Source organism: Nicotiana tomentosiformis, chromosome 6 (assembly GCF_000390325.3).
Source record: "Nicotiana tomentosiformis chromosome 6, ASM39032v3, whole genome shotgun sequence".
NCBI classification, from domain to species: Eukaryota; Viridiplantae; Streptophyta; class Magnoliopsida; order Solanales; family Solanaceae; genus Nicotiana; species Nicotiana tomentosiformis.
Genome location: NC_090817.1, coordinates 109,208,909 through 109,221,225, shown reverse-complemented (window position 1 = coordinate 109,221,225; position 12,317 = coordinate 109,208,909). Strand labels below are relative to the sequence as shown.

Here is a 12,317-nt window from a genome sequence, read left to right as displayed (position 1 = left end):
ATGGACACTAGCCAAACTTGCAAGCAGTTAAACCCAACCTATGGCCTTACAAGACTATACAAAGCATTATGGATATGTACATTATCTGCATATCACCATTTTGTATTAAAAAAAAGAGTATTCACAAGCTATTGCTTACCTCATAGAGCCGTTTCACCTTATAATGCGTCCTTCTTTCCCCCGGCATCCTCGTTATCTTCACTCTGGAATAGGTAAGGGTATTTAGACTTCATCTCCTCTTCTGCTTCCCATGTCATTTCTTCTATATTCTTGTTCCTCCATAATACTTTCACGGAAGCTACATCCTTTGTTCTCAGCTTGCGGACTTGTCGATCTAATATAGCCACTGGCACTTCATCATATGATAGATCCTTTGTAACTTGTACATCTTTGATAGGGACGACCCGAGAAGGGTCTCCAATACATTTCCTCAACATAGATACATGGAATACCGGGTGGACAAATTCCAATTCAGATGGCAATTCTAACTCGTAAGCAACCTGTCCAATTCGTCGAAGAATTTTGTACGGCCCAATATACCGCGGACTCAACTTACCCTTCTTCCCAAAACGCATAACACCCTTCATCGGCGAGATCTTCAGGAAAACCCAATCACCAACCTCAAATTCCAGATCACGACGTCGGACGTCGGAATAAGACTTTTGCCTGCTTTGTGCCGTCCTCAGTCGCTCTTGTATCACTTTCACCTTCTCAATGGCTTGGTGAATCAAATCTGGCCCATATAATTCTGTCTCACCGACTTCGAACCATCCAACTGGTGATCTACATCTCCTCCCGTACAGTGCCTCATACGGGGCCATTTTAATACTGGAATGATAGCTATTATTGTAGGCAAATTCTATAAGTGCCAGATGGTCATCCCAATTCCCCTTGAAATCTAGAACACATGCTCGTAGCATATCTTCAAGCATCTGGATGGTACGTTCAGCCTGTCCGTCAGTCTGCGGATGGAATGCAGTGCTGAGATTTACTTGTGTGCCTAAACCCTTCTGAAAAGACCTCCAAAAGTTAGCCGTAAATTGAGCTCCTCGGTCTGATATAATAGATACCGGCACACCATGAAGCCTAACAATCTCCTTGATATACAACTTTGCATAATCTTCAGCCATGTAAGTTGTCTTAACTGGCAAAAAATGGGCAGATTTTGTAAGTCGATCAACTATCGCCCAGATGGAGTCAAACTTATGATAAGAGCGAGGTAATCCAATAATGAAGTCCATATTAATCACCTCCCATTTCCAGGTCGGAATCTCTATATTCTGAATCAATCCACTAGGTTTCTGATGCTCGATCTTTACTTGTTGACAATTAGGACACTGGGCTACAAATTCTGCAATAGACTTCTTCATGTTATCCCACCAATACTGCTCCTTAACGTCATGATACATCTTTGTCGAGCCAGGATGGATAGAATATCGGGACTGGTGAATCTCAATCATAATCTTCTCTCGCAACCCTGCCACACTAGGTACACATAATCGGCCCTGGTATCTCAGTGTCCCATCTCCTCCGATCTTGAAAGCTGTAATCTTACACTGCTGAATTCCCTCTCTCAATCTTACTAAGGTAGGATCTTCATATTGCCGTGCTTTTACCTCGCCTACCAAAGATGATTCTGCTGTATTTTGTACAGTAACACCTCCGTCATCAGAGTCCAACAATCTGATTCTCATATTGGCCAGCTGGTGAAGCTCTTTGGTCAACCCTTGTCTACCTGCCTCAATATGTATTAAGCTTCCCATTGACTTACGGCTGAGAGTGTCTGCCACAACATTAGCTTTACCGGGATGGTACAATATCTCGACATCGTAGTCTTTCAGTAATTCAAGCCACTTACGCTGCCTCAAATTCAACTCCTTATGCTTGAAGATGTATTGTAAACTCTTGTGATCTGTGTAGATGTCAACATGGACGCCGTATAAGTAGTGCCGCCATATCTTCAAAGCATATATTACTGTAGCCAATTCCAAATCATGAGTCGGGTAATTCTTTTCATGCTTCTTCAATTGTCTTGATGCATAAGCAATCACCTTCCCACGTTGCATCAATACGCACCCCAAACCTATACCTGAGGCATCACAATATACCACATAACCTTCTGTTCCTTCTGGGAGAGTGAGCACTGGCGCGGATGTCAATCGATTCTTTAGCTCCTGAAAACTATGTTCACAAGCATCAGACCACTGGAACTTGGTAGCTTTCTGTGTTAACTTAGTCAATGGTGCTGATATAGAGGAAAACCCTTCTACAAACCGCCTATAATATCCTGCTAGCCCCAGGAAGCTGCGGACTTCTGACGGTGTTGTAGGTCTCGGCCAATTCTTCACTGCATCGATCTTCTGAGTGTCGACACTAATACCCTCATCAGATATCACATGGCCAAGGAATGCTACTGAGTTCAGCCAGAATTCACATTTAGAGAGCTTAGCATATAACTTATGATCCTGAAGGGTCTGTAATACTATCCGCAAGTGGCCCGCATGTTCCGCCTCCGAACGAGAATACACCAGAATGTCATCAATGAATACGATCACGAACACATCAAGATAGGGCCTGAATACACTATTCATGAGATCCATAAAAGCTGCTGGGGCATTTGTTAGCCCGAACGACATCACCAAGAACTCAAAATGCCCATATCTTGTCCGGAAGGCCGTCTTTGGAATATCCTTCTCCTTAACCCTCACCTGATGATACCCTGAACGCAAGTCAATCTTGGAGAAATACTTGGCACCCTGGAGTTGGTCAAACAGGTCATCAATTCTTGGAAGTGGATACTTGTTCTTTATTGTAAACTTATTCAACTATCGATAATCGATACACATCCTTAACGACCCATCTTTCTTCCGCACGAACAAGACTGGCGCACCCCAAGGTGAAGTGCTAGGCCTAATGAAACCCTTATCCAGCAAGTCCTTCAACTGCGCCTTCAACTCTCGCAACTCTGTCGGGGCCATCCTGTATGGAGGGATAGAGATCGGTTGAGTGTCAGGCAATGCATCAATGCTAAACTCAATCTCCCTTTCAGGAGGAAGGCCTGGGAGTTCATCTGGGAAAACATCTGGAAATTCATTGACCACGGGGATTAATTGTAGAGTAGGCGGCTTCGCCTCCGCATCCCTAACGCGAACAAGATGATAAATATAACCTTTTGAGATCATCTTCCTTGCCTTAAGATAGGAAATAAACCTACCTTTCGGCGTAGCAATGTTCCCCTTCCATTCAATGGCGGGTTCACCAGGAAACTGAAACCTAACCATATTCGTACGACAGTCAACATTTGCATAGCATGAGGCCAACCAGTCCATTCCCATTATCACACCGAAATCAACCATTTCAAACTCAAATAAATTTGCCGAGGTTTGACGACTACAAATCATCACAGTGCAATCTTTATATACCCTTCTAGCAATCACAGAATCTCCTATCGGAGTGGATACCGCAAGTGGTTTACTTATCAATTCAGGTTCAATGCCAAAGTTATTAGCCACAAAGGGTGTAACATATGATAAGGTAGATCCTGGATCAATTAGCGCATATACATCATAAGAAAACACAGACAATATACCTGTAACAACATCCAGAGATGACTCGAGATCTTGTCGACCTACTAGAGCATAGGTTCGATTTTGAGCACCACTCGAACTCGGCACTGAACCTCTACCTCTACCACGACCTATCGACTATTGAAAACCTTATGCTGGAGGTCGAACTGATGAGGAAGAACCAGACAATGATCCAGTCGATTGAGCCATACCACCACCTCCTCTGTTAGGACAATCCCGCATCATATGGCCACGCTGTCCGCAAGAATAGCATGCATCGGAACCTCGACGGCACAGTCCAAAGTGGGCCTTGCCGCACTGATCACAACGAGGTGTTGGGGGTCTCGTCTGACTAGTATCTCTATGAAATTGTGAGCCTGTTTCCCTCAAACTCTGACCTGAACCAGAATAGGTAAATCGATCATACCGAGGCCTCTGAAACTTTGGAGGAGCACTAGCTATAGGTGGCGCCGAACTCCTCGAAGATTGGGGCCTGATACTGCCTCTGAACTCATCAGAATACCCTGCGAATCTCGCCCTCTTATGCTGGCCCCTATCCTGCTCCCTATCTGCCCTTTGCTGGCGCTTACGATCCTCTAGGGTCTGGGCATAAGCCTGAATACGGGAAATATCCATGCCCTCTACCAATGAGGCTGTTGTGCACTCATTTATCAGATGTGGTCCCAACCCGTTCACGAACAGATGCACCCTATCACTCATCTCGGCCACCATATGGGGAGCATACCTTGCTAAAGAATCAAACTGTATACTATACTCTCGTACACTCATATTACCCTGTCGAAGGTTCAAGAACTTATCAGCTCTAGCTCGTCGTATCTCAACTGGCAAGTAGTGACGAAGAAAGGCCTCAGAAAATTCCTTCCACACGGCTGGAGGAGCGTTCGGACCCCTAGATCTCTCCCAACTATCATACCAGAAAACCGCTAAATCCCGTAACCGATAAGAAGCCAACTCTACTGCCTCCGTATCACTAGCATGCATAACCCGCAATGTATGATGAATCTGATCAATAAATGTTTGTGGGTCCTCCTTGGGGTCTCATCCAGTAAACACTGGAGGGTCTAGATTAATAAAATCACGAACTCTCGCATTAACCGGTTTATCAGCAGCACCGGTATTCTGCTTCTGAGCCCGAGCAGCTACCAAGCTAGTCAACAATTGCACCGCACTGCGCATATCGTGGTCTGTAGTGCTAGACGGAGGAACTGGATGTACTGGGTGCCTCCTAATATCCTCTGGAGGAGACAGAGAGGTATGAGACGGCATCTCACTCTGAGCCTCACTTTGGCCTGCTCTGGCTGGAGGCACCTGAATGTTACCCTCTCCCACAGCTGTATCAAGCCGTTTACTAATTGCTTGCTTCCTAGTCGAAGGCATCGCTGAAAGAAAACAAGGTGAATATTAGATATGAACACTTACTACTCAACTCTACGCACGATCTAGATTCAGGAAGAAGGTAACAACCCTAGATGTCACGTAGCCTCCTGATTATAAATGTGGCGCGCTACACATCCATAATCAAAACTCTACTAGACACGGCTCATAGACAACCCCTAGGATAGACTTGCTCTGATACCAAGTTTGTCACGACCCAACTGGAGGGTCATGACTAGCACCCGGGCCATACTTGCCGAGCACCAACGTACATTTTATCTAACCTTCCTTATTATCTTTAAGGGCCAACAAGATCAATATAAATAGTAGACATGGATCATGAACATCCAACAATGAAAGATAATGTCATGAATATACATAACATGGGACGACAAGACTGTCAAGAAACTATATATAAGGTACGAGCTACCATGATGCCATGAAAGACTATACAACAAAAATCAGCCGACAAGGCATTCTAAACCATACATAAGTCGACACCTGTCTATGAGCCTCTAAAAGAACATAAATGCTACAACATTGCCGGAACAGGACCCCAACATACCCATAATGTCTAGAACAAAAATGCATACCAAGACCACGGCAAGTTCGGAGAAGGGGTCTCGCCAATAACCGCTGAACTGGACAGCCTACTGTGGTGGGGGAGCTACGTCTACCTGTCTATCAGGACCTGCAGCACGACATGCAGCGTCCACAAATAAAAAGGACGTCAGTACGAATAAAGTACTGAGTATGTGAGGCAAGAAAGCATAAGTAAGAACAGTAATGTAAACAGGGATAGAGAATATACAACCTGTGACATCTGGGTACCTCTGAGGGCTACTGACATGAAATACATGATACATACATATATATATACATAAACTTTTAAAACATACGCCTTTGTGGGCATCACCATCATCATATCGTACCCGGCCGTAATAGGCTCGGTAAAACGTACCCGGCCATCATTGGGCTCGGTAGAATCGTACCCGGCCACGTGGAGCTCGGTAAAACCCAACTGATCAGTGGTTGCACAATAGGTGCCATACCCGGCCGACTATAGCACGGCTCGGAGTGACGTAAGGTCGGTATCCTTCGTACATGTTATTAGGATTAACTCTTCATCAAGAATCTTATAAGAATAAGGAACTACCAACAACATTGATAATATAAGAATAAGAGAAGTAACATCAATATCAATCGTTTCATAAGAAGGGCAGCAATGTAAGTACTGCTAGCTTCTAAGAGTAGAGTATCTTTGGGAGCTCGTTCATTACATTATGTACAATCGGAGTCGTGCAAAAGAATGAAGGGGATAGCCTCACATACCTTGTATATACTGCCCAACCTCAAGCTATGCAAATGTCACGACTCCTTAGTCTACAATAAGACAAATGACACTATCATTATCGTTTAAGCGTCGTAACTATTATGTATCGACCACAACCTATTTTACGATGAAACGGACAACACCTCCCCTATTTATATGACTTCCCACAAGTCAATACAATCACCAAACAGCCCAAACAATATCATTAATAATCATACTGAGCCTCCAAAACAGTCCACCAACCAACAACATTACTACCAAGCCTTTCGATATATATTTCACAAGTTCTAGCCTCAACGACTTAGCTGCAACTTGGATAATCTTAAATATATATAGAGTAAGAGGTTCCTTACCTTTAAATAGAAAGAACAACTCCAATTTGACCTTAATTTTCCACGAAATATCCCTTCAATTCTGCCACAAGAACAAGGAAGCAAAACTAGCAATTAATTCGGGTTTTTCGGCACTAGAATTACTTTAGAAGACTTGAAATCACCTAGGGTTGATATTAAAAACTTGAAGGTGTATTTACAGGACATAAAACACTTAAAACAACCTCCCACACGAGCTGGAACAACACAAAAATCAGCAACAACAAGAAGAACAAGAAACTTACTAGCGCCACGGGATTCCTGACATTTGATTTGTGTTGTTTGCCCTTTGTTTGGGTCTTGGATCATGAGAGAACCTTTAGAGACTATTTTTAGGGTTATAAGGTCTGAATATACTGAAAAATAATGACTTAAAACGGGGTTGAGGTATCTTATATATGTCCATATGTCTTAAACCGCCTTTGTGGGCCCCATAGAGAGCAGCTTGGCGCACTCTCGCAAAAACGCGTATATCTCTCTATTCTGAGATCGTATCGACGAACGGTTTAATGCTTTGGAAACTAGACACATAGATCTTCAATTTTATAGGTAGATCACCCCATAATTCCAAGCATATTGGGAGAAAAATGCAGTAACATTTGACCTAAAGTTTAAGTAAAATTATAAACCTAAGTTGCGACAACTTTTATCGACTTTTGTTTCATAACTCGCTTGACTTCAAGACTTATGATGCGGATATTATATGATTCAAATACATTAAAACAAGACCTCTTGGGACAGTTAATCACCTCTAGTGTTACCCGAAAATATGGGTTAGAACATCCTTGATTCGTTTAACTTCTAATATTTGTTAACCACTCTTATACACCCTTGTATCGTTTAAGACCAATAGGATTAACTTCTTATCATCTCAAAGATAATCTCTTCTTGGATTTACGTCGACTAACTTACGGTGTGATCTATGGTATGCGAATTTGGGTTGTAACATTCACCTCTTTCAATTTCAAAGATCACCATCAAGTATCAACATATAAGATATTTTAAAACTCATATACTTCAAATCCATTTAAAATGGAAACTTCAAACACAAATGGTTTCTTCCCAAAAAAATGAAGCAGACCAACCAAAAATAGAAACACACATGAAAAATCATAAACAATCAATACACCATTTACTCTTGCAATACTCTCCCCCAGAAATGACAATGTACAATTTCAACATATGAGTTTATAGAACTCGAATCACACTGGATATATTTATAAATCAAATCATTAGTTAAAGCAGCCACTAATGGGCTTGAATTTAGTACAAAAGCTTTTAGACAATTCTATCTTTCATTGAAACACGACTCAAAGCCATAACCTTTTAATACGTAACCCACACTTTGAAACTTACAGAAATATTATGGAATTCAATTCCAAGAGAGAAAGTTTAGCAAACATCCCTCAATCGCGCTTCTTTAGACTACAATTATCCGGAACCCTTAGCAACCCCAATCCATTTTAGCAATATATAAATTGAACCCAAAATTAGGAAAACGTTCATGGTTCTAGTTCACTTTTTTTTATTTTTCCCATACTCTTTATCACATGCATGCAAGATGAACCACCCTCATACCCATGAAGTATCACACTAATACCCCATTATAGCTATGTTTGAAATTAAGAGCTGGGGTGATGAAGCCTTACCTTTTAGGGTGAAGAATTTTGGTGCTCTAATTAAATGTTTCAAAGCCTTTGAGTGATGATTGAGGATCAATTTGATGAAAACTTAGACCCTCCCTCTTGAACCCTCTCTCTCTTACTCTAGAAATATCAGAAAATGAGCTTAAAATAGACCTAAGGGGTGTTTGAACGGAATGGGGGTCGGGTTTTAAATTAAGAAAAATGGTGCCCCGACACAGGTCTGTGGTCGCATATGCGACCACATAATGGTTATGAGATCCGCAAAGTGACCGCAGAAATGGCCCTAAAGGGCCTAAACTTTCGGCTTAGGTATGCGACCAGTATGCGGTCGCATAATGCACCGCAGAACTCCCTCCGCAAAAACTCAGGAGGGATTATGCGATCGATATGTGGTCTGCATATCGATTATACGGTCACATAATCGACTGCAAAACTGACCCCAAGTTGGCCAAACTTACTGCTTGACTCTGCGGCCATTTTTCGGTCCGCAGAGTGATTATGCAGTCGCATAATGGGCCGCATAAACGCGCTTTTCCACCAAAAAATTTCCTTTACTTTCCGGTGCATTGTTCAACCCAAAAAGTTCTTATACCATCCTCAAACACGTAAGCCTACTCCGGCACCACGAAACCTTGAATTCACTTGCGAATATTACGGGGCTTTACACTGAAATACTTCAAAAATTTCCGGAGTGTTACATTCTCCCCTGCTTAGGATCATTCATCCTCGAATGAGGGTTAAAATCTGCCATTAGCATTCAATGTGGTTCAACTGTTGATTCACACATACCAGTAGTTTCAAAATTTGGCTAACTCCCTAAATTTTCAAAAATTTCGCCAGAGTCTCCCTTGTAGCTAGGCCTATCCACCTGCCAGAGTAACACCAAAACAATTCCTAACAACACATCCACAACTTGACACAACAGCACCATGTATAACAATGTCACTAATCTCATCATTACATGAATTATACTATCAAGGGTGGTATCTGGACATGAGCTGCACATATTTAAATCATAACACACAGAATTACCTTTCAAATCACAATCATTTAACTATACACTCAAGTGGGAACATTTTATTTCCTTAACACTTTTGCCCCTCTATATGGTCTCCTCGACTTACAGACTTCACCATAATATATTAATGGAGACAATCTCAACTCTCGGACTTTTCTAACAAGGATAGCAAATAGTTGCTCCTCACAATCCCATTATCCCTTATCTTCGCCTTATTAGACATAGACACATGAAACACCGGGTACACGGAGAACAATAATAGGGAAACATCATACTCATAGTTTAGCCTATTTCCTTTCAAAATTTCATAAGGCCTAATGTGACTTCACATACTTTACCTTTATTAACAATTCACATAGCATCCTCATGCAGAAAATATTGAGAACAACCCATTCACTTTCTTCAACTCTAAATCTCCACGCCGAACACCCAAACTAAACCTTTGGCAACCTCCAACAATTTCTCTAAGATGCTATCTTGAATATGACCATAAAATATCCTATCCCATATATTTGATCACGGGATGATGATTCTTGTTTGACATGCCTGAACCTACAATACTCGATATATTTGCAACAAACAGGAACAACGAGGTTTGAGATTTCACTGGAATTATTCAAGAATCAATCTACGTGCTGAGCACGGCATTTTAGGAGGTTATATCCTAAGAGACATGAAGGTCACCACCAATAGCGATGACATGGTGATTCGTTGTGGTGACATCATCGGTTTAACAAACGAGTCATAGAGTTGCCTAGTAAGCATTGATAACATAGGGAAAATGTTCATGATTTTTAGATTTAAAAGAAATGAGTCATCAAAAGGACATCAACAATTGTTTCATTCCATTCGTGCCTTATTTGGCAATAGTAAGCCTCAAAGAGAGCTAACACTTATGTGACACCAGTCACCTCTTGGTATGTAGGGAAAATGAGTTTAACTCGAAATGGGAATATTCTAGCACCCTGAATATGATATGGGTTTCAAGATACACAAAGTTGCATTACACTCTTAACAGTAACTAGCACAAGGAATCTATGCCACAAGCTTACGAGGATGAAAAGAAGTTGAACACTTGTGAGATTATTATCATTCCCACAACTTAATCTTTGCCAATATTTGATCCTATGCGAGAGGACTAGAGATATGACAAATTTGTCTTTCAATTCAATATGCCCATCATAAGGCTGCTCAACTTTCAATCTCACACAAGTGGAATCATGTAACTAGGACATCTTAATGTTGGATGAAATCATGTATTAGCTAGAGAGAATGAACACTTTGCCGTGAGCTAGACATGTTTTTGCCATATCAACTCTCAAGTTTCCATTTCAGGCCAATTCACGGGCAACCACAATATTGGGAATAAGGTGAGTTACTCACTGAGGTATGATCTAGGTGGACATGAAAGTCATACTGAGATGGGTAAGCATCAAGACCTCCCTGTGACAAATTTGTGATAAATCTCAAGTTGCTCAGAAACATTATATGGATAAGTGGCCCCTTTCAATTGGCATGTACGCACATGATAGGTGCTAAGATATACTCTCATGTTACTAGACAATGCAAAGGATTCATGATACTATTCGTAAAGGAGTAGAATAATTGTTCCAACCATAGAAATCACATATACCGGAGAGGAAAACAGTGACTCAAGAAGGATCTCAACACTAGGCTGCTTTCCATTGGATATGATACTGCATAGGTAAATATTATGGTGATGCATGTATAGGAACAAATGAGCAGATGTTATCCATTTGAATCAAAAGGTTCTGTACGAAATTCATCAGGTATTGTCCCTTGTTGAGAATTTAGGGAAGCAGTGGGAAGTATTAACCTAGGGTTATAACGCAATTCAAGGAACCCATTATAGAACTTAATTTCTCAAGAGGTTGTAAATATAAGGAATTGTGATAAAGAGGCTTCACGAATACTGTACCTCGTTCTAAGAGTAGATACAGAGAACGACTCATAAAGTTGTTTCGTTTCTATCCCAACTTCTATAGTAACATAAGAGGTGACATATGACAAAGTGGAACCGGGATCAATAAGAACATACACATCATGAGATCGGACAGTCAATATACCTGTAACCGCATCTGGAGAAGCCTCAAACCTTTGACGTCTCCTCATAGCATAAAACTTGTAGGGCCCTCCTGAGCTCTGAATACCACCCCTAGCTGTTCCACGCCCTGCAGGCGTTATAGTGTCTCTAGCTGGGGGAGGCATTGTGGATGTAGTAGCTACAGAGCTGGCTGGCCGTGCCATACCCTTGCCCATGCTCTGGCGAGAGAAATAACAATCTCTTTGAAAGTGGCCCATCATACCACACTTGTAGCATACCTTTGTACCTTAGTGACACACTCCCGGATGGCATCTCCCACACTTCACACCACGGGGATGAGGTCTGCTGAATTGACTCGTCTCAGTGACCTGATATTTACCCTTTTTGCATACATCATAAGCATACCCCTTATCCTTCCTCCAAGCCTCCAATGCAGGATTAACAATTCCAGTACCGGATTGCTGTGTGGACCTTTGGAATTGCCCATAGATACCACTTCTAACGCACTGCTGAGCATACTCACAACATGATGCCAAATGTTCTTCCCCGCGTGATGGATATAACTAGATGGGTGTACCCAACCTAGGGCATTTGTTCTTCTTGTGCCCCCTCTTCCACAGTCGTAACATATTTCAAGGGTCATCCAATATGTTCCCAAGTGTCGCTTCTTGCAAATCACACAATCTGGTTCATTAGCACCAACGAACCTCTTTCGTTTCCTAGATTCTCTCACCACTCGATCCGATGGTGCGGTGACAGTGGTGGGAATAAGGACGCTTCCCTTAGTAACAAGTTCTTCCAACCCCTCCACGGCTCCACGCATTCTCCCAAAAAACTCTTGTGTAATCTCCCCCAGCTTCAATGGAGCGGTCATTCCCTCCTCGTTGTTTTTAACTCGTGGATTACTCATCTGAAAAATATCA

General features: G+C 41.9%; 1 protein-coding gene across 1 annotated transcript; it reads right to left on the bottom strand.

Moving 5' to 3' along the window:
- Positions 1–212: 212 nt before the first annotated feature.
- Positions 213–11,609, bottom strand: LOC138894564 (uncharacterized; the record flags this gene model as incomplete). Its single annotated transcript, XM_070179268.1, has 6 exons — positions 11,269–11,609; positions 10,963–11,026; positions 10,713–10,772; positions 1,312–1,535; positions 529–960; positions 213–429 (listed from the first exon to the last, which is right to left on the bottom strand). Coding segments are annotated over exons 1-6 (1,338 nt in total), but the record flags the coding sequence as incomplete, so codon positions are not given.
- Positions 11,610–12,317: the final 708 nt, after the last annotated feature.